The 27,647-nt window shown below is 40.2% G+C and overlaps 1 protein-coding gene across 2 annotated transcripts in view; it reads right to left on the bottom strand.

Annotated features, from left to right (window-relative positions):
- Positions 1-9,253: 9,253 nt before the first annotated feature.
- The window catches only part of gpatch11 (G patch domain containing 11), a 72,467-nt gene continuing 54,073 nt past the window's right edge, over positions 9,254-27,647 (bottom strand). For both annotated transcript variants that reach the window (XM_066679922.1, XM_066679921.1), the window contains exons 6-8: positions 11,194-11,304; positions 10,248-10,329; positions 9,254-10,134 (exon numbers count right to left, since the gene is read on the bottom strand). In XM_066679922.1, coding sequence (XP_066536019.1) covers positions 10,076-10,134; positions 10,248-10,329; positions 11,194-11,304 — 252 coding nt within the window. In that variant the 3' untranslated portion in view covers positions 9,254-10,075. The remainder of the gene's footprint in view (positions 10,135-10,247; positions 10,330-11,193; positions 11,305-27,647) is intronic.

Raw genomic sequence — 27,647 nt, forward strand, 5'->3', positions numbered from 1 at the left:
TGATGTGAATGAAATAAAACATAATATAACTGTAAAAGAAAGACTTGAAACCTTTTACCCACTCCCACAATTAGAACTAGAGAAGATTATCACCTCCGCAAACTGTACAACTTGATGCAATTCCCACATAGTTGCTCAAAGAAGTACTACCAGCTATTATTGATCCTCTTTTAACTATAGTAAACTCATCGCTTAGTCTGGGCCATGTACCCAAAGCTTTTAAACTAGCAGTTATTAAACCTATGATCAAGAAACCAAATCTTGATGCTAGTACACTGTCTAATTACAGGCCTATTTCTAATTTGCCATTTCTGTCTAAGATCTTAGAAAAAGCTGTGGCCCAACAACTTAGTTCATATCTACATAAGAATCATATATATGAAAAATTCCAATCTGGATTCAGGCAACATCATAGTACAGAGACAGCTCTAGTCAAGATAACAAATGATCTTCTTCTTGCCTCTGATCAAGGCCACGTATCCCTGTTGGTGCTTCTTGACCTTAGCGCAGCCTTTGATACAATAGACCACAATATTCTCATAGAAAGGTTAGAAAACATGGTTGGAATCACAGGGACAGCCCTATTATGGTTCAAATCTTACTTAACGGAACGTTATCAATTCGTAAAAGTAAACAATCTAAATTCAAATTATTCTAAAGTAAGATTTGGAATTCCACAAGGCTCTATTTTAGGACCATTATTATTTACATTATACATGTTACCGCTAGGCACAGTTATAAGAAACCATGACATTAACTTTCACTGTTACGCAGACGACACACAATTGTATATTTCAGCCAAGCCCGATGACAAACACAGATTAAAGAAAATAGAGGACTGTGTAAAAGACGTGAAAGGCTGGATGTTGCGTAACTTCCTCCTTCTAAACAGCAACAAAACAGAGGTCCTGCTTTTGGGTCCAAAAGTGACAAGAAATAAATTATCAGACTTAATTTTAAATCTAGCTAACTTTCCAGTTAAACCTGGTTCAGCAGCAAAAAATCTTGGTGTCATAATTGACCCGGATTTATCATTTGATCACAGGTTTTATTTATCATTTGACACATAGGTAGCATCACTAGGACAGCTTTTTTACATCTTCGCAATATTGCTCAGATTAGAAATGCCTTATCCCTCCAGGACGCAGAAACATTAGTACATGCCTTTATTACTTCAAGGCTTGACTACTGTAACGCACTACTGTCAGGATGCACCAGCAGCAATTTAAGAAAACTTCAACTAGTTCAAAATGCTGCAGCTAGGGTCCTCACTAAAACTAGAAAATTTGAACATATCAGCCCAGTTTTATCATCACTTCATTGGCTGCCTGTTAAATTCCGCATTGACTACAAAATTTTGTTATTAACATATAAAGCTCTACATGGGCTTGCTCCTGAATATCTTCAAGATACAATTTCCTATTATGAGCCCCCACGTTCACTCAGATCACAGAATACTGGATTTTTAAATGTTCCCAGAATTCAGAAGGCCTCAGCTGGGGGAAGAGCCTTTTCTTATAAAGCCCCCCAACTCTGGAATGATCTTCCAGAAAATGTTCGGGACTCAGACACAGTCGCAATCTTCAAATGTAGGCTAAAAACTCATTTGTTTGGTTTATCATTTGGTAGCTAATGCTCCCCCATAGATAAAGGCGGCAGATCCGGGGGGTCCATGGACACAGGGAATTATAATATACTGAGACGCTGGTGCTGTCGTCCCGCCGCTTCTCGCGATCACTCAGGTTTGTTGACGGTGGAGCAGAGGGATGCCAGTGTTTCAGGATGCTCCCGTGTCTGTGTGTCCTCCTGGTTCTCTCCTTTTAGTTAATGCTGTCATAGTCAGATCTGCCGGAGTCATTAGCCACACTCTGGAAATTTTCATATTTTCTACTTTACAAACACAAAACAGTTCAAAACTAATTCCATCCCTTTACATCTTTCCGAGTAAACGACTGCCCACCTGTCTGTCTGGACACTGATGGATGACTGTCGAGATCCTCCTCCACGCTTCAGACCAGCTGCCCACGCTCCAGCAACCACCAAGTGCCTTGAAGCTGTCCCTACACTGAAGTTCTCATGGACTACTAACTATCATCACCAGTAGATTGACCAGAGGAGGATGGGTCACCCCTTGTGAGCCTTGGTTCCTCCCAAGGTTTCTTCCTCAGCTGAGGGAGTTTTTCCTTGCCACTGTCGCCCCTGGCTTGCTCACTTGAGGGTTTTACATTTGTCTTTACATTTCATGTCAAATCTTGTCTTACTGGAATTCTGTGAAGCTGCTTTGTGACAACATCTGTTGTGAAAAGCGCTATATAAATAAATTTGATTTGATTTGATTTGAGTTGCAAGTGTACAATGAGAACAGTAGAGGACTCAAAACACACCTTTGAGGAGCACCAATTCTGAGGGGGTGAGAGGGTGAAAGATGATTGCCCACCCGCACTACTTGTGGTCTGTCTGTACATACACACACACACATATTCACCTGGAAACTTGTTTATGCCAGGATCAGACTACAAGAATTTAGCCCGATTTTGTTGTCTCCGAAAATTTTTCAGTGTCGGAACCGAACTGAGCGTCGGGGGCGAGTAACATAGTGTGACATGATTAAAGATCAGTAATGTGGCATTTGGGACGCCACAGGACTCCATGACGATAATAGTCTAGCATATAAGAATTTTTTGGATCGTTTTGCCTATTCTGACATATCTTACAGCATGTTCCTTGATTATGACCAAAAGGAAAGAGTGCTGTCTGGCGTGCATATGTAAACACAGAAGAGAAAGAGGGAGGCTGCTGCTGCAGCTGTCAGGTGGAAAAATGAACCTGGGGAAATGCTCTTGATATGTTAACACATTACCTCAAGTTCTCTTTGCAGGACAGTCTATTCTCTCCTCCTTGAAACACATAGGAACTGGTCCATAATTGTGTTCTCTTCTTCTTTTTGGAATACAAAACTGCCAGCAGCACACACAGCGCGTCTGTAGCCATGATTGACAGTTTCTTGACCAGCCTCCCTGAGAAACTCTGAACTGACGCAATAATGTGAATGAAGAATGGTCTGTGTCAAACGTGTAGTGTTGCTAATCTCCTGACCACCACACGGCACAAATTTATAGCAATAATCTTACATAGTGAACATCTTGAAAGACAAAAATATTGTGTAGTCTGATCCAGGCATTACTTATTTGAGACAAAACCAGTCCACATTCTGCACTGATAGTATACAAGTGCTGGTTATAAAATGAATAAATCATGAAAAGTTGATTTATGTTAGTAATTCCATTTAAAAAGTGAAACTTGTATGTTACACCCATTCATTACACAGAGACTGATATATTTCAAATGTTTATTTCTTTTAACTTGATGATTATAACTGACAACTAATGAAAACCCCAAATTCAGTATCTCAGAAAATTAGAATATTGTGAAACGATTCAATATTGAAGACACCTGGTGCCACACTCTAATCAGCTAATTAACTCAAAACACCTACAAAGGACTTTAAATGGTCTCTCAGTCAGTTCTGTAGGCTACACAATCATGGGCAAGACTGCTGACTTGACAGTGGTCCAAAAGACGACCATTAACACCTTACACAAGCAGGGCAAGACACAAAAGAACATTGTAAAGAGGCTGGATGTTCACAGAGCTCTGTGTCCAAGCACATTAATAGAGAGGTGAAAGGAAGGAATAAATGTGCAATAGGGATATTCGCACCCTGTAGAGGATTGTGAAACAAAACCTATTCAAAAAATTGGGGGAGATTCACAAAGACTGGACTGCAGCTGGAGACAGTGCTTCATGAACCATTACGCACATACATTTGTGAGACATGGGTTTCAGCTGTCGCATTCCTTGTGTCAAGCCACTCTTGAACAAGAGAAGTGTCAGAAGCATCTCGCTTCCAAAAAGGACTGGACTGCTGCTGAGTGCTCCAAAGTTATGTTCTCTGATGAAAGTAAATTTTACATTTCCTTTGGAAATCAAGGTCCCAGTGTCTGGAGGAAGAGAGGAGAGGCACAAATCCATGTTGCTTGAGGTCCAGAGTAAAGTTTCCACAGTTACTGATGGTTTGGGGTGCCATGTCATCTGCTGGTGTTGGTCCACTGTGTTTTCTGAAGTCCAAGGTCAACGCAGCCATCTACCAGGAAATTTTAAAGCACTTCACGCTTCCTGCTGCTGACCAACTTTATGGAGATGCAGATTTCATTTCGACTCCATGCCACGCCGCATTGCTGCAGTAATTCAGATAAAAGGAGCCCCAACTAAGTATTGAGTGCTGTACATGCTCATACTTTTCATGTTCATACTTTTTAGTTGGCCAGCATTTCTAAAGATCCTGTTTTTTGTATTGGCCTTAAGTAATATTCTAATTTTCTGAGATACTGAAGTAGCTGTATAGATATCCGTTATAAACATCAAATTAAAAGAAATAAACACTTGAAATATATCAGCCTGTGTGTAATGAATGAGTATAATATACAATTTCACTTTTTGAATGGATTTACTGAAATAAATCAACTTTTTCATTATATTCTAATTTTATGACCAACACCTGTTATATAGCTTCTTAGTAAAAATCTGTGTGCTAAAAGTCCAGACCTGTAACCATTTGAAAACAACTGGTGCATTATGAAATCAAAAACACTATAAAGGAGACCCCAAGCAGCTGAAATCATATATCAAGCAAGAATGGGAAACATTTCGCTTTCAAAATTACAGCACTTGGTCTCCTCAGTTCCCAAACAATTACAGAGGTTACAAGATATTATATGATATATAATGATATATGATGTTGTTTGGACACAACTTCCTCTCATATTTTACTTGTTTTTCAGAGCCTAGTTACATACTAGCATATCAATTTATTAGGCAATGAAAACACAGCATTGCTACTGTTGAGTTCAAAAGATAGACTACATTTTGTTTGTGTATTCTCTTTCTCTCTCACACACACACAAAATGTCTGCTGCTAGAAGTTCTGTTTTTTTTTTTGTTTTTGTGCCTAACTTAATCCAAACATTTATCTCTTAAAGTTGTTGATGCTGGAATATGGATATGTTTTACTGGATGAATTTTGAGCTGCGCATGACAATTTTCTCCATTAAAGCTTGTGTCAGAGATTTATTGGGTTTATTTTTAATTCTCTCCATGAAAATTTTACTCAGCAAATATGATATTCTAATTTAAAGTCATATGTTCTTTTATTTTATACACTGAAACCATCTAAAAGAAAACATAATGTATAGTGCATCCGTGTTCTCCCCGTGTCTGTGTGGGTTTCCTCCAGGTGCTCTGATTTCCTCCCACAGACCAAAAAATACATGTTGGTAAGTTGATTGGCTACTCAAAAGTGTCCATGGGTGTGAGTATGTGAGAGTGTGTGTGTTGCTCTGTGAAGGATTGGCGCCCCCTCCTCCTGCGTGTGTTTCCTCCTTGTGCCTGTCATGTATAGCCCTGTCTAGTGTTTTTCTGCTGTCTGTGTATCATTGTTTCCTTTGTCTGTCATGTATTTATAAGCACATGGCTCTTTGTTTTGTTCCTGGTCTCAGCCTTTGCTCCTCCCTCTTGTGCCTCCTTTGTGTTCCTGCCCCTTCGTTATCTGTCCCAAGTGTTTCTTGTTTGTGTTGTCTTTTTATAGTCCACGTCACTGGTTCCTGTTTGTGGGTCATTGTGGTTGTGTGTATGTTTGTGGTTCATGGTCTTGTTTAAGAGTCTTGCATATCACTCTGCTGTTTTAAACTAATTAACATTTTTGTTAATTTCATTTTTTTTCCAGTAATGGTAAGAACAATATTACATATTTGGTCAGAAACTGGAGCAGTTTAATCACTGTTCAACCTCAAGTTCCACCCAAGGTCAGAGCTATTGGCTCACAGACCTCTTTTTAGAGAGATTAATTTAAATCAGCTGCACTGTAGCGGAGTCAATGATAATTCATTTTTAATTAATAATCAATTATTTAATTCAGTTTGTTAAGTCCCATGTTTGGGAGCCATTAAGTAATATGTAGTGTCTTGACCTGTCCAATTTCAGCTTGGACAAAGAGGTCATCATGTTGGGTGACTTTGCATATAATATAGTGGAATTAGCTAAAATTAATTATTATTACTTAACTCAACTTTATTTATAGAGCACTTACAAAATCGACAACAGCTGAAACAAAGTGCTGTAGAAAGATGTTTATAAAACAAAAAATAACCAATATGGAGAAATAAATAACTCAAAACAAAACTAATAAAACAAAGCAAAAGTCTCATGCTGGGTTGAAACCATATGTAGTGGAGTATGTACCCAGATCAAGAAATGAAAAATCAAGACTCTGACTCTCCACTCTGATGATAAGTTTTGGGACAGGACCTACATTCCACAGAGTGTGTGTGTGTGTGTTGAAAGACTCCCCCTCCCCCCCCCCCAACCAACACACACACAAACTCACGCACATACCTATGTCTGACAACAAAGGCTAAGCAGAAAACTTTTCAGTGACCCCCTTTTTCTTCTGGAATGTAAAGTAGAAACCCCAAAGCTTATGACCCCATTGAGCCTAAAAGATCAATCAGAGCCTTAGAGACCAGGATTAAAGAACCCCAGCTTTATTGCCATCAGCGTCGGGATGGCGACCCCTTATCTAATCGCAAAAATCAACAGATGACCCAGGACTGCTTTGTGGAGACCTCTCGCAACCCTACTTCAAACCAGACAAACAGCATGGACCAACAGTGCCCCCAAGTGGACATTTGCAAAATCACTTTTCGCCCTATCTCCCTCTAAACACATAATGGACGCCACTGTTTATAAACATGTTTTATGCAATGTGTATTAATGTTATCCTCTGTTATTCTCAGGTGACTGTCTACTAATTAACAGAGTGATGTGAATTACTGTTTCAATCACGAGGAAAAATTCCTGTCTCCATTTAGAAAGACAAATTAATTTCTAACATCTAGAATAGTTGGTAATGTATTCGATATATATATATATATATATATATATATATATATATATATATATATATATATATATATATAGACATATATATATATATATATATATACACACACACACACACACATATATATATATATATATATATATATATATATATATATATATATATATATGTTTGATAAAAGTAATCCAGTACACTCATTACGCTATATTCAAGTATGTATGAAGTATTTTGATTCAATTACGGTTATGTATCTGTCCAGGAAAAATGTGAATTTTCGGAGATGCAAAACTGGAGAGGACTGTGAAACCGTGAAAGGTCACGTGAACCTCAGACCCAGGAACCAATCAGAGAACGAGACCTCCCAAATGGGCGTGACCGCGCCTCCTATGAAAAGGGAGCTCTTAACTCTGAACACTCTTAGCTCTCTCTTACTCTTAACTCTGAACTCTCTCTGAACAGCTTTTCCATTCTTTTTGATCTCTTCTCTTACGCGCTTTTGTCTTCTCTCTACACCGACAAGCTGACTCTTCGAAGACTCTTAAAGAAAAGAACTTTACGCAACTTCAAAGGGACGCCTTGTGTCAGTTAGCAGTGCAATACAGAAACTAAAAGAGTAAACGTCGATTAATTGTCAGTAATCTTTTCTTTGTTTTATTTGTGTTCGTGTTTGTAGCCCAATCCAAGTTTAATTTTACAACTGATCAAAGCAGGCGAAACTTATTTTGGCCAGAATAAGGGCCACCGCTGGAATAGAGTAAAAATCGTAAAATAAGTATTAGCTAATTAATTCGAAAATTAGCTCCTGAAGATCGGAGGAAAATAGCGAACTTATTCTGACGTCCTTTCATCTGAAAAAGAATATCGCTCTGGGAAATCCCACTCAGGACAACTAGCCAGAGGAAATCCTTTAACTGACGTCACCACGCTCCGAGTGCGCCTGAAGCGGCCTGCCTCGCAAGTGACAACGCCTACGCTGACTCAGCAACCGCGGGAGCCAGGCTGGACCTCTCTCCAATCCTCAAAATCACTGCTGTACCCATCGAGTGGTTGAATCGTGGAAAAAGTAAGCTAAATTCCTCATTTTCAGAGCTGAGATCGAATAAATAAATAAATAAATCTCTTGGTAAAATTATACCCTAATTAAATAATTTAGCAACACCTCATTCACAAATCATATAGCCTAGCCAATTACTAAATTCGAACTGGTTTCACCTGCGTTGATTCCGTGAGATTTTGATGATTGTGCTATGTTTATCAACCTATTATCTTTCCTTTTAATAAAGTGTTTCCATTATTTTAAATAATACAGTGTGTGGAGTTTGTTCCTTAAGAGTCTGAAAATCCTGAAGAACTCAGTCAGTATTTCCTTCTTTAATTATTAATTGTTAATATTTTTGTCATTTAAGTCAGTAATAATAATAATAATTATTATAAGTGATAATCACCATTAAGTATAACCAGCTCGAATATTGTTACTCCGCTACACATATATAATGGTAGGTTATTCCACAGTTTTGGCACAGCAATTGAGAAGGCTCTAACCCCTCTTAGCTTACGTTTCAACCTCGGCACCTCCAGGAGCAGATGATCAGCTGACCTGAAACACCGGGCACAGACGTGGGGATGAAGCAACTCAGCCCATTTAAAGATTTAAAAACAAATAAGAAAATTTTCAAATGTACTCAAAAATTCACAGGCAACCAGTGGAGAGAGGCCAGAATGGGAGTTATATGCTCCCTCTTACTCAATCCCATTAAAAGTCAGGCAGCAGCATTTTGAACTAATTGGAAACGTCTGAGCGAGGACTGGCTGAATCCAAAATAGAGTGCATTGCAGTAATCCAGCCGGGATGTGATGAAGTCACATCAGATGGCTTTCAAACAGATGGATTACTGTTTGAAAGTGCTCATGTGTAAGAATTGGCTTCACATTTGCCAGCTGCCTCAGGTGGAAAAAGCTGGACTTATCTACTGTGCCAATTTGGTGGTCCAATTTAAAATCATTGTCCATCTTAAAACCCAAGTTTAAGATTGTTGGCTTCACATACAAAGGGGCCCAAATCAACTGGAGGGGCTTCAGAGGGACCACTGGGACCAAACACCCTCACTTCTGTTTTGTATTATTAATTAAACATAATTAATTAATTATATAATTAATTATATAACTTGTAATATTAATCATCATGCTTATTGACCCTCTGAAGGGCTCTGAAATTGAATCTGACCAGAAAGTAAAAATTCCGTACAAGAAAGGTGCGCACACAAACAACCAACCAAGGACTGGTTTTATCACACAACTGGTTTATTAAAGGTAATTTCAAATAATGAATATATATTATTCATTCATATAATGAAATGCACTACAGCGATACCTGAAGGAGAAGGGAGATTAATATATGAGGAAATTTCTCTATGATAATTACCCTAAATTCTAAAAAGACGTTGGTTTATCCCAGTCTGGAGGCAGATTCACCCTTCACCACATTCACCTTGTGCCATAAACAGGGCCTGTAGTGTTCATCTTACAACCCTGTTACAGACCTTCAGGCACCAATTTGGTGCTTGTGCAAGCTGGTATGGTTATCTCAAATTCCAATCTAGGCTTGGGTAGAGATGTCTCTGCAAATGACCAATCTAAATTCAAAGTACTAAGTCCAAAAAGTTCTTATTAGAAATGAAAGCACATTCTACACACTACAGCACTTAAATATCCACTAGTTTTCACATCACTCAGATGTTTAATGAATCCCAACTAAAGCCGTTTGTACATCTTAAGTTCCCACATTAAATTATAATTTTCAGGCTAAATTAGCAGCCTCTAAAATGTGGAGTCAGTTTCTCTTTAAGTAATGTAAATGTAACAGCAAAAATACGTCAGTATTACCCACCAATGGGGTAGGGACAGAGCAACATCCTAATCTCTTTATGTTTTTTAACGTTAAGTGGTTTCATGACAGGGCATTTTTAATTACAGCAGTAAGTATTGTATTGATTTTATTTGCATTTTACCTACTCAATATTTTTGAATTGCGTTTGTAGTAAGAAATACATATTTGAATGAAAACAATGACACAAATTTCATTATTTACAATGTAAGAAAATATTCTTTAAATTAGTGCTAATAATCGTGGTCAGCTACTGTATCACCAGGGCAATTAGAGCTTAAATCCTCCACATCTATAAAATCAGAGAAAAAACAAAAAACAATCTTAACAAAGCATTCTGCCAAATAATATGATTGTTGTGTGTCAGTATCAGTAACAATCAGGTAATTAACATTTTTAATTTACCATTGTATGATGTCCCACACCATATACAATAGAAATGCACTCTTCTTAGGTATGATGTGATATGCTGCAGCTTAACTAATGGCTGAAAAAAGCATGGGAACAACAAAGCAAAATATTAGATATTTTAAAAAATTATATACACACACACACACACACACACACATTTATGACCATCTCATTTTTACACGGTCCATTCTCACAACATCACTGACATTCAGGAGCACTTGGTAATTTACTCTAGTCCATCTATTTCAACTTGAACTTCAATATTCAGGTGTAGGCATGATGTGGGGGGGGGGTGGGGATCATTCTCGGCACTGCAGTGAAACTGACGTGATGGTGATTTTGGCAGTGCATGTTGCACTGGTAAGAGTGGATCAGTGCAGCTGGAATTTTTAAAATACTCTTCACTCTACTAAAACAATTTAACTCGTTGGTCCACTTTGTAGATGTAAAGTCAGAGACAGTAGCTCATCTGCTGCCTCACAGTTTGTGTTGGTCATTCTCTAACTCTTCATCAGAGGTCAATGGATGCTGCCCATAGGACGCTTTTGGCTAGGTATTTTTGATTGGTGGACTGTTCTCAGTCCAGCATGAACACTGAGGTGTTTAAAAACTCAAGCAGAACCTCTGTGTCTGATCCAAATCATACCAGTGCTAAACACACTAACAAACAATTTTGTCAAACTCACTGCAGCTGTGTGTGTCCTGACCATTGAAAAACAGGGTGAAAATGTGCAAACACATATGCTTTTAAACAGATGGACTAGTCTGTAACTGTACAACTACAAAATGCTCCTGCATTGTTAGTTGAGCTGAGAGAATGGAGCATGAGTGTTTATACTAAGCAGGTTTCCGAATCCAATGATCCTACACTGTGCATACATACTATATGTGTATGTTAGACAGATGGATAGTAAGATAACATTATTTCTGAACACATTACCGTCAACTCTTCTTTATCCTCAATCCCCTCAGTGTTGGAGTCTTCATTCTGCTCTGTCTCGTGATTAAATCCTTCAGGCCAGTTCCAACTATCCTTTGGCACCAAAATACCCTAACCAGGAACAAAAGATATGAAAGCCTTTCTTCAGTATTTAAGGGCTGGGCAATATACAGTCATGGCCAATAATACTAGCACTCCTGCAATTCTTTTAGAATAAAGCACCACTCCTCCAATAACACTTTTGCAATGTTTTTTTTATTATTATTTATTTATTATTATTTCTCTTAATTTAACTGTTTTAAATTAAGCTTTAACACAAGCTTTAATGGAGAAATTTAACTGCTGTTTCTTTTGACTCTGTAAGCACTTTGAATTGTCTTTTTGTATGAAAGATTTTCTATAAATAAACTTGCCTTGCCATAAAAAAAAAAAAAAAAAAAAAAAAAAAACCACGATGGAACCAAATCATTCAACACATTCATTCAATGATCTTCTGTAATTGATTCATCCTGTTCAGGCTCATAGCCATCCCATCACATTAACACAGTCACTTACATACACATTCTACACAGCATTCCAAGAATTAACTGAACAAAATTATTGGCACCTTTTTTGGCACTATTGGCAGAATTTTAGCTCGACCAGACCTTAAATGCCCAGCACCATAGCTTTGTCAGGTAGTGCTGAGCATTTAGGGTTTGGTCGAGCCTGTAACGAACAAAATTTTTAACTGTCTGTGCAATCATTTCTGAGACAATGATGCTCTTGTTTGATATGCTTCATGACCACCTTCCCATTGAAAAACTTGCCCTTGATCCTAGGCCAAATTCTGGACATAGCACCCTCACCCATTACTTGCTGGGGTATTCAGATATGTCATTTTGCCTTTTGAATCTGAAATAAAAGCGTGTCCTGCAACATTTGACTCAACCTGTAAGTTATAGGTTTAGTAGTTAGCAAACACACTGGGTTTGAGTCTACTAGTTTTTTCTCTCTCCAGGCTCTTTCCTTGTTCTGTTCAGAACCTAAACAAACCCAGTCAAGCCTAGATTGGGGATACTGATTATGTTTCATGTGACATCTGTCATCTTACATAATACAAAATCTTGCAGAAAGTATTTTCCTCAAAGCCTTACAACGCCAAACAAATTTTTTGCATTTAGGACTCATTTCTGTGATTTATATTATGTACAACTGTGAAGCCATATAGAGTAGGGCAGAGCAACCAAAATAAAAGTACTTCAACATTTGTTACAAAAAGTAGAAACTACATTTTCAGCATATGAATTATAGGATTCCCTATAGCTCCCAACCAGGCTACACCTGTGCATTTTGTGCCCTTATCTAGAACTGTTGACATGCCCTTTCAGCTCCCTTTGACAATATCTTCATGGCTACCCTTAAGACAAGGCATCTAAACTTAGATCAAAAAGTAAGGAAAAGGTAGATTTGGTAAATTATTTCCTTGTTGTAACAATGCTTCTTGGCAATAAATCTTATACCTGAAAGCCTGTCCCCTTTTAAATGGTGCTACATTTGTAAGGAACATGCATTTGTGGTATGAGCAGTAGAGCTAAGCATGTGGGTTGCGCCCAAGAAAAATTTGCCAAATCCTCTCTGCCTATGCCAAACAGCTTACTTTGTTGTTGCTACTGACATTTATTTTGAGCTTCTGGTATCGGCATGCCGTGTTTGACTGATCTGGATAGGGCCTGTGCGATAGGGCAACTTCAAGCTGGTGTTCCACAAAGCAAAAAAAGTTGCAGCATTATTTGGAGTGAGTCCTAGTACCATTTCCAAAATGAAAAAGTTCCACAGTAAATTCACCAGTGTTAAATCAACACTATTAGTGTTAAATTAGCACTGTCAGTGTAATATGTATCACTCTCAGTGTTAACACTAGTAGTGTTGATTTAACACTGGAGAATTTGCTGTGTCCATATAATGTGCTCAAGAAGACGACACCCCAAGATGATCCATTCATTCATTCATTCATTCATTATCTGTAAACGCTTATCCAGTTCAGGGTCGTGGTGGGTCCAGAGCCTACCCGGAATTATTGGGCGCAATGCGGAAATACACCCTGGAGGGGGCGCCAGTCCTTCACAGGGCAACACACACACACACCCCTACGGACACTTTTGAGTCGCCAATCCACCTACCAACGTGTGTTTTTGGATTGTGCGAGGAAACTGGAGCACCCGGAGGAAACCCACGCGGACACAGGGAGAACACACCAACTCCTCACAGACAGTCACCCGGAGCGGGAATCGAACCCACAACCTCCACTACCTGCTGCACTACCTGCTGCGCAAGATGATCCAGTTCCTTATTATTATTATTATTTATTTTTTTTCCTTTTATCAACAATTTTTATTATTTCACATAAAACAGGGAAGGGGAGTAACAGACAAATAAAAAGAAATGAAAACACAACCAATAAACAGAAAACACATGCAGCAAAGTAGTCACAGGTAAAATCATTACAGATGGAAATAAATAGGAGGACGAAATGTACATATTCTGTGCATACCTTGCAAGAAACCCAGAATACGAGTCGCAAAATCTTGCCACATTTCCACGGTCACGAACTTGATTAAGTCATGCAGTCGTACATTCAAATGTTGCTATGTTAAGTACATTAACAACCCAAACAGATTCCATATGAATTCCAGCTGTAATCCAGTTTTGTAAAATTGTCTTTTTAGCAGCAGTGAATCCAGAAAATAATAGTTTACTCTGTATGACCTTTAATCTCATTCCAGAATCATCGTTCAGGAGACACAAGCATGTATTATAATTATAATCAATTTCTAGTGAATTACATAATACTGAATTTACATATTTTCAGAATTTTACAACTAAGGGACATTCCCACAACATATGTAAAGCTGTACCTGAGGCAGTAGTGGCACATTTTTAACAGTTATAGGTAGTCTGAACCTTCATTATAAATCTTCTATAAGGTGTAAAATATGCTCTATGGAAAAATTTTAAATGAAGTCTGGTCTTATAGGTAGGGATGGTATCCACCCCACATGGGAGTGTGCTGCCTTAATTTCTTGCAGCATAGCACACAGTCTTTTATTTAGTGTTTTAGGTAGTGTAACCAGCTGCTGACAATCCAGAGCCGGGACCAGGCTGCAGACAGACAGCCTAAACCGACCATCTGTGAACTGCCTTGAGGCACCACCTAGGTTCAATTGTATTCAATTTACTATCAATATTAAATCATACACATAATAGCAGCAACACCTCAGGTCTAAAATTTGGGTTACTCAATATAAGAGCACTAAACTCAAAAGCAGTCATCGTAAATTATATTATAAGACCTCTGTGAAGCTGGCCCGTCATATGATGAGCAACGGAATAAAAATGTGTCCTTTCGTTAGTGCTGCGTTTGTGCCGCAAAAATCATCGTTTGCGCTGGTACAGTTTTTGAAGCATTAGACATTATATCCATAAAGTTTCAACAAGTGACGTCACTCAGCCCCTCATCAACATCCAAATCACTCCAAAGTGGTCTCATTCATTAGGGCCCCGTTTGTGCTGGTTTGTGCCGTTAAAAGTAACGTTTGTGCCATTTTCATTCTTGAGTTATTAATTTGGCTTGTCAAAGCCAACTTACTGTTCTTCAAAATCTTATTATTATTATTATTCTATTCGCAAAATATAATCTGCTACTCCTCCTAGGGTTTTCATGCTACAGCCTCGAAACTTCACACGGTCATAGATCCTATGCCAAGTCGATCCGACTTACGGATTCCAGAATACGAGCTTCCAAAGTGGGAATTTTTTTCCATAGGAATGCATTGGCCAAAATTTCAACCTGCTCTAACTCGGTCAATTTTGAAGCTACGGACACGAGATTTCAGACGGTCAGACCTGGGCACACCGAGACCCACCATGTCGATTATTGGACCTCTCACACTCATTCGTCCTGTTTAATCCCTCCTTCAATATCCCTCCATTCACTTGAAAGGGAGATGGTTAGAGTGTGTGATGTCATCGTCACTCTAGCTCCTCTGCCCGGAAAGCCTTTTTTCACTTTTCAGCCCAACATTTCCCCATAACTTCCTTATACTTTCACCTAGAGACTTCATTTAAATTTTAAATGTTAATATGAGAACATCTGAAAATACGGTTTTTGAGTTATGAATTTTTGTTCGGCACTAGGGAGGGTTTCGGCTCCCATAGGTTTCAATGTATTTTCAGAGCGGCTCCGCGCGCAGTTTTTCAATAATTTGTGATTAACTCTTCATAACACGATCAATTCTTGCTCAAAATGAAAAATGTTTACAAATCGATTCTCCGAGTGTCTTTGTCATAATGGTATATTCGGTTAAGCCATTTGGGAAACGTTTTCTGAGCTATAAGCATTTGTTTGGAGGGTGTGTATACTGAAATTAATATCTCTGACCCTATTTTACTATACAATTTTCAGCCAAACATTTTGCCATAACTTCCTTATACTTTCACTTAGAAACTTCATTTAAATTTTAAGTGGTAGAGAAATTTCCTCTTTCTAGCACCTGCGTATTTGAGAACATTTGAAAATACAGTTTTTGAGTTATGTATTTTTGTTCGGCACTAGGGCGGTTTCGGCTCCCATAGAGTTCAATGTATTTCAGAGCAGCTCAGCGAGCAGTTTTTCAATAATTTGTTCTGTGATTAACATGTCATAACATGATCAATTCTTCCTCAAAATGAAACATTTTTACACCAGATCGATCCCCAGAGTGTCCTTGTCGCTATGGTATGTTTGGTTAAAAATTAACAGGAAAATTTTCCTAGCTACACGAGTTTGTTTGGAGGGTGTCCCCCCGTAGGAATTCATTGAATTGTGAATCTCTCTCAGTCGGTGTGTGTGCGTGCATGTGAGAGAGAGAGAAAGGGAGGGGGAGGGGTGTGAGGGACACAGAAATATACAGACAGTCTAAGATTTTAAAGGTCATCTTTAAGGTGGATTTCGAAATAATGTTGTTGTTTTTAAGGTGGACGTCTTAATAAAATTGTGGGTTTCTTAAGTTGAAATTTTTTTTAAAGGTGGCAATCAAAATGTATTAGTGATCTTTGTAAGGTTTTAAGGGTTATTTGAAGTGGTCATTAATGTGGTATTTAATGTGGAGGTCTAATTTAAATAGGCATTTCTTAAAGTGAAAATTTTTAAGGTGGAATTTTTTTATTTCACCTTTCTAACACCTATAAATATGAAATCATTTTACAGTAGAGATTTTGAGTTATGAGTGTTTGTTTGGCAGTAGGGAGGGTCCCAGGACCCCATAGACTTCAATGTATTTCTTGACTGCGTGAGCACACTTTTTTTTTAATGTTTGTGTGCTTTTACCCTGCCATAACACCAACAATTCTTGCTCAATCTACACAGTTCCTGCACCAAATCCATTGCTAAATGGTTATTATTTGTACCGTGTGGTTAGTTTTGCAATGTGGGGTACGGTTTTCATACAGCGCATTTCAAACAGGACATGGTCCTCTCCTAGGACACCTATAGCAGAACTTTCCGGAACACTGACCTTTAACTGCCACTCTCACACAGACACTCATACACAATACACACAGAGCCTAATACATAGGAATAACAGCATATCCCACTGATTTAAGGAAGTCACGGATAAATGTGGCTGGATTATTAAGGTGAAATTTAAAATTCCAGCAGCAGTTTATTGAACAAAGTAGTCTAATGAAAGTCTTTTTAAGATGGTAGGGTCTTTTTAAGGTGACCATTTATTTGCCAAAGTCATCTACTTAATGTGGAAACCTAAATATAATGGCTGTCTTTTTAAGGTGGAATTTTTCAAGGTGTTCTGCAAAATATAATGGGAGTCTTTTTAATGTGGTATTTATTCTTATGTGACAGTTTCTATAAATTTTAACGTCATAGCCATTAAGCAGCATGTAAGCTAATGTGGCGACGGTGCTAGAAATACGTGACAAGCCAAATTCAAAGTTTGTTCACGAACTTTCCCCCTCTAGTTTAGCTATAAAGTTTCAACGAGTGCCATCACTCAGCCCCTCATCAACGTCCAAATCACTCCAAAGTGGTCTCATTCGTTAGTGCTGGTTTGTGCCATTAAAAAATATATTTGTGCTCATTTACGTCTTGAGTTATAGGCTAAGAAATATTTATTTGAACCGGTGACATCACTCAGCCCCTCATCAACGTCCAATTTGCACCAGAGTGGTCTCATGGCTGAATAACTCAAGAAGGATAATGGTACTAGCGTTTCTTTTAAAGTCACAAACCAGCACAAACGAGGCACGAACGAATGAGACCACTTTGGCACGATTTGGCCACTAATGAGGGTCTGCCTTACGTAACAGGTAATAAGATATAATGTCTAAATCTTCACAAATGGTACCAGCGCAAACGATGATTTTTGCGGCACAAACGAGCACAAAGGCAGCACTAACGAAAGGACATGTTTTTAATCCGTTTCTCAGCATATGAGGGGTTGACGTGTTCTGTCTCACACCCAATGAATATTCAGCACTTAATTAAACCACCCCTGTAGACTTATATGTACATAACCCATCATATAAGTGTAATGATAAACAAACAAACATTATCAAGCAAAAGATGTGGAGTATGTGTAATTTACCAAAATACCCTAGATATATGTCATAAACCATGTGACATCTTCCCTTTTTTAAGGTTTTTTCCACCATTATTACAAATGTAACATTTACAGATCACCAGGTCCCTACTCAGAATTGAAACTTTTACCAATTCCCACAGCTAGAACTGGACACCAATGGATGACTGTCGAGCTCCTGCTTCATACGAGCTGCCCATGCTTCAGCCACCGCCTTGGAGCTGCACACCCTACACTGAAGTTTTCATGGACTCCTATTATTACCAATAAACTGAGCAGAGGAGTATAAGTCCCCCCCCCCCCGTGAGCCTTGGTTCCTTCCAAGGTTTCTTCCTCAGCTGAGGGAGTATTTCCTTGCCACTGTCACCCTTGGCATGCAGAATATGAAGAAAACGCTCAGTCTTTTATGTATTTTAGTTGTTTTGGGTTTGTTTAGTTTTGTTTTCTTTTGGAAAAGGCACACCTTTTCTCACTTGGAGACTAAAAGATAAACTACCTAGTTTAGTGTCTCATTAGTTAAGTTGCACAAGTTAACTTTGGCAATCTTGATTAAAGTGTGCGAAACCCATTTTCTTGGGCAAGAAAAGGGAACTACAACTACAGATCAGTATATATATCAGAAAGAAGGGACACAAAACACCATTTCTGAACTAGACTTGAGGCCCGTTCCGGACCCAGCCTACAACTAGCGCAGAAGTCTCAACTTGGGTTTAATACATTAATTTACATCAGCATTGGGTTACTTTTAATCTCTTATATATGAGAAATTCAGTAATTTACTAGAAATGTCTATATATGTGTTAATCTAAAAGATTTTGAAATGATAATGTGGTAATGAGTGATTTGTATGAGTGATTACATTTAATAAAGCACCCTTTGTGATTTTAAATGACTGTGTGTGTTTGTAAATTCATTTGTGTAAGAAAGGGGACAACTAGTTAAATTATAGAATATTAATCTTGTTAATATTACTCCCAAAAGGGTGATTAATAATAATAACAACAATAAGAACAATCATAACCACAATACTTTAATTTAAATAAGCCCAATATAGTTTCCCCCATTTATATGAATATTAATATATATTAATATAATATTTATTAATATCTACTACAACTTTGTCTTTACTGGAATTCTCTGAAGCTATACAAATAAATTTGATTTGATGTCATTATGCCATAATTGAGCAGAAAACAGATTTTGAAAGATATCCCATTAATCTTTATATGTGTTAAGAGAGTGTGCAACAAGACAACCACATTTCAAAACATCATTTTTAGAACCAGTGCCTGCAAATAATAAATATTGTAATCAATGTGGCCTTGCAATGATGGATTCAATGATCTTCCATGGAATTTTAGATTCTATGTCAATCCACGATCATAAAGCTCTCAACTGAAAAGACATAAAAAAAGCTGTTCCATCATTTGAGGTCATGCTTAATCTTATCTAGTGTACTCATAAGATTTTCTTTGGCTGATTTATGTACATCAGGATAAACATTTATACCAAGGTGAGTGAATGTATCATTAATAGAAATTATTGAAGAGATAGAGGTTGTTCTACTAAATTGATTTAATGGCATTAAAAGTGATTTAGATTCATTGATCTTATACCCTGAAATACTATTGAAAATATAAACTTCCTTTATTAATATTTGAATGGAGCTATTCACATTATCTAAGAATAGTAGAATATCATCAGCAAAAAGTGAGATATAGTTGCTGTGATCTTGAATTTTGATAGAATACTATATCCTTGTCTGGTCCCACGCTACAGCTGAAATGAAGTGGATATTATATTGTTAGTCAATACTGATGCTGCAGGTAAACAATACCAAACCCGAAGCGTTCAAAGGCTTTCTTTGCATTCAAAGAAAACACTGTGCATGGGCCTAGAAATGTATGTGCAGCTTCCAAAATTTGAAATAATCTCCAGATATTGTCTGAGGTGAGACGAACCCTGTTTGGTATTCCTTAATTAAAGTGGGTATTACAGCTTCCAATCTCAATGAAAGAAATGTTGCTAAGGGGAGAAAAAAAACCTAAAAAATAAATAATATATATATATATGGACGGCACGGTGGCGCAGCAGGTAGTGTCGCAGTCACACAGCTCCAGGGACCTGGAGGTTGTGGGTTTGTTTCCCGCTCCGGGTGACTGTCTGTGAGGAGTTGGTGTGTTCTCCCCGTGTCCGCGTGGGTTTCCTCCGGGTGCTCCGGTTTCCTCCCACAGTCCAAAAACACACGTTGCAGGTGGATTGGCGACTCAAAAGTGTCCGTGAATGTGTGTGTGTCTGTGTTGCCCTGTGTAGGACTGGCGTCCCCTCCAGGGTGTATTCCCGCCTTGTGCCTGATGATTCCAGGTAGGCTCTGGACCCCCCGCGACCCTAAAAATTGGATAAGCGGTTACAGATAATGTATATATATATATATATATACACATACATACACACACACACGGAGTACAGGCCGCACAGAAATTAATTCTATAAATCGGTGACACACAGATTTCGCAACACACAGTAGGTCAGTAAGTAATTGAGATCAACCCACATAGCCCACAACAAAAACCTCTAAACCAGTAAACAGACTTGCCCCACACAACACTTAAGCAGGGATCTCGAACAGCCGCCGCTTATGCGTTAGAATTTCAGACTATTGTGGCTGGGAGTGGGTGGAATGAACCAGCAATAATAAATGTTTTCCGGAATGGTCTCAATTCGGAGATACTTACAGACCTGCCCTGTAGAGACGATGGACTATGCCTGGATCAGGTAATCTCTTCATCAATCCGCCTAGACCAACTTCTTCAGAAACAGCCCCGGACTGCGGGTCAGGGACAAAACATTGTGAAGCTTCAATCCATTCCTGGTTTTTCTTTGCGGCCTGTACAAAGTTTCAGTCATACTCCCTGTCCCAGTCTTCCTCCGGAGCCTATGCAGTGTGAAAGTATGCGGCTTTCACAAGAGGAACGCCTGCGTCGTCTCCACGGTGGATTATGTTTATACTGCGAAGGATCTGATCATATCCGACGTGATTGTACAAGATGTCCTCAGCGAGGTCCAACACAAAACCCGGGGAGGATTTCACATGCTAATGTGGTGAGTGTACCCACAAAGGGGTTAATTTCAAAATCTTTTGTCATACCTGTATAATGCCAAAGAACTTCTCTTGTCGTTCCAGCATTAATTGATTCTGGAGCAGAAGGAAACTTCATTCACCAATCCCTCATCACCCAGTTGAACATCAAGACGAACCCGTTGTGCAAGCACCTCCAAGTCCAAGCTCTCGATGGCCTTCCCATTGGAGGAGATCTTATCTCTCAAGAGACAGTTCCTTTTCAGTTTCAAACTAGTTCCTTGCATTATGAGTGGCTTTCGTTTCTATTATTACCCAAGGCGGATTTTCAGGTGATTTTAGGATTACCTTGGTTAGAGACTCATAATCCAATTATACCATGGAGTCAGCACGAGATCATGTCCTGGTCCACCTTTTGTAAATTGTGTTTGGTCCTGGATCAAATTTCTATCCATTCCACATTGGTGGGGAGCCCTGATTCAAATTTACCTGTTCAAATTCCCCCAGTATATTCTAAGTAATCAGAAGTGTTCAGTAAAGTCAAAGCTACCAAATTACCTCCACATAGAACCTATGACTGTGCCATAGAACTTATAGAGGGGGCTACTTTGCCCAAATCACGTATTTACCCTCTTAATTTAGAGGAAGAGAGAGTCATGGACGAATATGTTGAGGAAGATTTAGCATAAGGGTTTATTCGCCCATCGAAGTCTCCTGTAGCATCTGGGTTCTTTTTTGACAAGAAAAAAGTTGGAGGATTAAGGCCATCGTGCTCTTAATGATATTACAAAGAAATTTGCATACCCACTACCACTCATTTCTGTAGCATTAGAACAATTAAGAGGTGCTACAATTTTTACTAAGCTAGATCTTTGTAGTGCCTACAATCTCATCCGAATTAGGGAGGGTGATGAATGGAAAACAGCTTTCAGTACAACTAAAGGTCACTATGAATACCTGGGAATGAGCTATGGGCTAGCAAATGCCCCGCCAGTGTTTCAGTCTTATATAAATGACATGTTCAGGGATATGTTAGGAAAGTTTGTAATAGCTTATATTGATGATATATTGATTTACTCCCCAGATGTTAATATGCACATAACTCAAGTCAGTCAGGTACTTCAACGTCTTAAAGAGAATAATCTTTATGTCAAGGGAGAAAAATTTGAATTTCACCAGCAAACCATTTCATTTCTGGGGTATGTCATATATGACGACCATAAAGTGGAAGCTGTTGTGAACTGGCCAGTCCCAAAAAATGTTAAAGATCTTCAACGCTTTTTAGGATTTGCAAATTTTTATAGTTCTATTGCAGCACCTCTTACTGCATTACTGAAGGGTAGTCCCCAACGGTTATGTTGGTCCTCTCAGGCACAGGGCACATTTGATCGTCTCAAAAGTGCTTTCACTACTGCTCCCATTTTAAAGCATCCGGATCCCGAACTCTCCTTTGCTGTTGAGGTCGACGCCTCGGAGACAGGTGTAGGGGCAGTACTATCTCAGCGTAGTGGAGATTTTCCAAATTTTACACCCTATTGTTTTTTTTTACATAAATTATCACCCGCAGAGCGAATTTATGGCATTGGCGATAGAGAATTTCTAGCTGTAAAATTAGCTCTGGGGGAATGGAGGCACTGGCTTCTTTACATCCCTTAACAGACCACAAGTATCTTGAATATGTCCGTACAGCAAAACGAATGAATTCTCGTCAGGCCAGGTGGTCACTGTTTTTCTCAAGGTTTCGATTCTCCATTACATTCCGTCCAGGTAGCCGTTAGATTAAGGTGTATAAATCTCTCGTATAAATCAGAACAAACCAAGGGAGAACATTGAACAATCCAGAGACTTTATATTACCTCCTTCCGTCTCGGTATCTAACATCAGATGGAAACTGGATGAACAAATCGAACAAGAAAATAGGTCTAAAAACGTGCCTGAAGAATGTCCTGAAGGCAAAACATATGTACAACCTGAACTTAGAGACAAGTTAATTACCTGGGCCCATTCGTCCCTGTAATCTGGTTACCCGGGGGAGAGACGCACTACACAGCTTATTCTTGCACGTTATTGGTGGGAGACAATAAGAGCTGATGTTCATAAGTTTATTGCGTTGTGTTCAGTCTGTGGCCAGTCAAAGACGCCTAAAACTCTTCCTGCGGGTAAATTAATGCCTCTACCTGTTCCGGAATGTCCCTGGTCACATCTAGCCCTTGACTTTGTCACGGATTTACCTATATCTGAGGGTTGTACTACAGTACTCACTGTTATCTAGGGGGGGTTAAATTCATACAGTTTCCGTCACTACCCACTGCCCTATATACAGCTAGGGCTATTTACTCACGTTTTTCGTCATTATGAAATTCCTGAAGATATCTTATATGAACGAGGTCCTCAGTTTACATCACATGTTTGGAAGGCATTCTTTGAACACTTGGGAGTGAATGTCAGTCTTACCTCTGGGTATCATCCCCAGAGCAATGGTCAATGTGAGCGAGCCAATCAAGAACCGGGAAAATTTTTTACGTATTTACTGCCATCAGAATCCTCAGGACTGGTCTCAGTACTTGGTGTGGGCTGAAACAGCTCAAATCTCCCTGGTGAATTCAACTACAGGGCTCACCCCATTTCAGTGTATTCTAGGTTATCAACCCCCGTTGGCACCCTGAACTGCAGTAATCTCTGGAATTCCATCAGTGCACACGTGGATGAGATGCAGTGAGGAGGTGTGGGAAGAAACCAACCAACACATATCAGAGGCCCATTCCTGATATAAGGAACAGGCTGATAAACACAGATCTAGTTCTCCCTCATTCCAGATTGGGGAACGGGTGTGGTTGGCTATGAAGGATATCAGGTTTGAGGGGACATGCAGGAAGCTCCGTTGAGGAGCTCAGGAGGTGGCAACTCTGCTTTTTTCGGATGATGTTGTTCTTCTGGCTTCTTTGCACGGAGGCCTCCAGCGTTCACTTGAGCAGTTTGCAGCCGAGTGTGAAGCGGTCGGTATGCGGATCAGCACCTCCATGGTTATCTCCCGGAAACAGATGGCATGCTCCCTTCAGGTAAGGGGTGAGAACCTGCCCCAAGTGAAGGCAGTTCAAGTATCTCGGGTTCTTGTTCACGAGTGATGGGAAGAGGGATGGTGAGATTGACCATAGGATAGGTGCAGCGTCTGCAGTAATGCGGTCACTGTACCGCACCGTTGTGGTGAAGAGAGAGCTGAGCCATAAAGCAAAGCTCTCAATTTACCGGTCAGTCTATGTCCCCACTCTCACCTATGGTCATGAGCTCTGGGTAATGATCGAAAGAACAAGATCGCTGATACAAGCGGACGATATGAGCTTTCTACGACGGGTCACTGGGCGTACTCTCTGTGATCGGGTGAGGAGCTCAGTGACTAGGGAGGAGCTCGGAGTAGAGTCACTGCTCCTTCGCGTTGAGAGAAGTCAGTTGAGGTGGTTTGGGCATCTGATCAGGATGCCTCCTGGACGCCTCCCACTGGAGGTATACCAGGCACGTCCAACTGGAAAGAGGCCCCGGGGTAGACCCAGGACATGCTGGAGGGATTATATCTCCCGGCTGGCCTGGGAACACCTTGGGATCCCCCAGGAGGAATTAGTGGATGTTGTAAGGGACAGAGACGTCTGGGCTTCTTTGCTCGCCCTGTTGCCACCGCGACCCTGAGTTCTGCAGTACCTCATTGATTGGGAGGGGCACAGTCCAGAGGAGCATTCGTGGGTACCTGCCAATGACGTCTGTGACTCGAGTCTCGTGTTGGCATTCCACTCCCGCTATCCCGAGAAGCCGCCTCCCCATCCCAGAAGTCGCCCTAGAAGATCACTCTCCAGTCCCGCTCTGTCCCATCTTACGTCTCGATCCAGAAGACTGTGTCAGTCTCAGCCCTCCGCAGGTGACGCTGTCCCTAGCTGCCGTCCTTGTTATAATGTATAAATACTCCATTTCCTTTATTGTTCACTGCCGAGTATTGCCGTGTTTTGTCCCAGATTACAAAGCGTTCTCCTGAAACCTGTCTAAGATATCCCTGTTGCCTACACCTTGTTTGTTATTTCGGTTTACATCTTTTGCCTCCACCCTTTGGTCTTGTTTGTATTCTTTGGTATTTGGACTCTGCCTGGTTTTTGGCTACGCCCATCGCTTCATCCCTGAGGTACTGTTTGCTCCCTGTTTTTGAACCGTGCTTATTTTTTGACTACTCTTTTGGATTAGCATTAATAAACTTTTCCTGTGATCCACTAGTGTCAGCTCTCTGTCTGGTCCTGACCCAAAACATTTCCTTACTTTTTGTGCTATGTTTAAATCTAAATTCATCCAACAAGTATATGGCAGACTCTGCTACAGATCCCCTACCCACTATTTCTACAGTCCTAATTTAACCTGCCACATTAAATAACAAACTGTCCATTTGCTCTCTGACTATAACACCCGATCCAGCCTCGGCCGAGTTAACGCAAGGTACTGTGGAAGTTCTTGTTTTGGAAAATTCTTGGAAAGTTCTTTTTCCAAGTGCCACTTATCACCTAAACCTGGCACAGAGCTTATCACCTCATTGTGGCTCGCTCATTCATCTTCTGTGACCATTGTCTGTAATCAGTGTTGCAGTGGGTCCAGAGCCTGTGCGGAAGCACTGGGAGCAAGGTGGGAACACACCCTGGAGGGGGTGCAAGGCCATCAGAGGAAGAAAACCCACACTGCATCCATCAGCCATAACTCACAAGGTAATTCTCGCTTTTCTACACTCTCCCATCTGAGCCTTTCAAATAAAACTAATAAATGTTTGCCTTTTATCAATATTTGCCTTTTATCTGGTGACTTGGCTTTAGTAAATGCTTTCCACTGATCACCTGACCCTAGCCCTGACCTCTCCCTTTTCACCTACCCTACCACATCCCTTTGCTCCAATGCTCCCTTAGCTGAATGCAGTGCATCTTGTGCATTTAACACTTTTCCTGCTTTTGTGACTGGCAAAGCTTTTTTTAACAGCCCAACTTTTGATGTTAACATCATATTTCACAGTTAGCAGTAGTTCTACTGCCCTACTACCATAGCATGCCATATGACAACAATATGGTACCCTAACCATTTCTTTACATCCTTATTACAGAAGGAAGCTGGAGGAGAGCCTCAAGGGGTGCAACACCAGAGTGGTCTGGAGAGGCCTCTAAATCATGGCTGGCCAAGCAAAAAACGGTGGGAGGGGTCCCGAATGAGTTGAATCTTTTTTTCAACAGATTCGACTGTGTCATCCCACCCTCCCCAATTCATCAAAGCCCGGATTCCACTGTAGTACCACACCTAAATCTCCCCTCCACCCAAATGCCCGTCACCAATGGCTCCCCTCTCACAGTACACCACTCCACTGTGTTCCTGGTGGAACCGATCCACACACCCTTGCCCTGACCTTACCCAACAGGAGACAGACCACAGCTCCACCTCCCATTTCTTCATTACAGCTGATCAGGTAAGGAGGGAACTTAGGAGAATAAAGACGAGGAAGGCATCAACCCCAGGCTGCTTAAGGACTGTGCAGACCAGCTCTGTGGGGTACTCCTGCACATCTTTAACTTGAGCCTCAGTCTGTGGAAAACTTCATGTGTGGACCTTTGACACCTGGTAAATAGCAGGATGGACCCCCTGCAGTTCGCGTAGCGACCGGGCATTGGTGTGGAGGACGCTGTCATCTACCTGCTACACCGAACACTCTCGCACTTAGAGGGCACGGGGAGCGCTATAAGAGTATTATTCTTTTACTTTTCCAGTGCATTCAATACAATCCAGCCACTACTAAGGGGGAAATTGGAGGGAGCTGGTGTCGACTGTCATCTGGCTACATGGATCACTGATTACCTCACCAACAGACTGCAGTACATGAGGCTACATGACTGTGTGTCTGATGTGGTGGTCTGCAGAATGGGGGCCCCACAGGGTACAGTTCTCTTACCTTTCCTATTTACACTCTACACATCAGACGTCAGTTACAACTCGGACAGCTGCCACCTCCAGAAGTTCTCTGATGATACGGCCATTGTTGGACGTGTGTCAGAGGGGAACAATCTGGAGCATAGAGAGGTCATCACCAACTTTGTGGACTGGTGTCACTTGAACAAATTGTGTATTAATGCCAGCAAGACAAAGGAGGTGGTGATTGATTTCAGAAAGAAGCCTATCCAATTTGCACCAGTGAACATCCAGGGTGTAGACATTGTGATTGTGAAGGAGCGTAAGTACCTGGGCGTTCACCTTAGCAATAAACTGGACTGGTCAATAAACACAGATGTCTTGTACAAGAAGGGCCAAAGTCATCTCCACTTGGAGCTGAGGAGGCTTAGATCCTTTGGGGTGTGCAGGACACTGCTAAGCACTTTTTACGACACTGCGGTGGCTTCAGTGATTTTCTACGCTGTGGACTGCAGGGGCTGTGGAAGCTCTGATAGGGACAGGAAGAGGCTAAATAAACTGGTCAGAAGGGCTGGCTCAGTCTTAGACTGTCCTCTGGACTCCATAGAGGAGATGAGGGAGAGGAGAATGTTAGCAAAACTGACATCAATTGTGGATTACCCCTCTCACCCACTATATGTGACAGTGGGGGCCTTGAGCAGCTCATTTAGCAGATGATTGTTACACCCACAGTGTAGGAAGGAGAGATACCGAAGGTCATTCATACCTACTGCTGTTAGATTATTCATCACTCACAATATGTAATATATACGATTATCTGCATATATTTTTTCACTATGTCTTTACAC

This window comes from Hoplias malabaricus, chromosome 8 (assembly GCF_029633855.1).
Source record: "Hoplias malabaricus isolate fHopMal1 chromosome 8, fHopMal1.hap1, whole genome shotgun sequence".
NCBI lineage: Eukaryota > Metazoa > Chordata > Actinopteri > Characiformes > Erythrinidae > Hoplias > Hoplias malabaricus.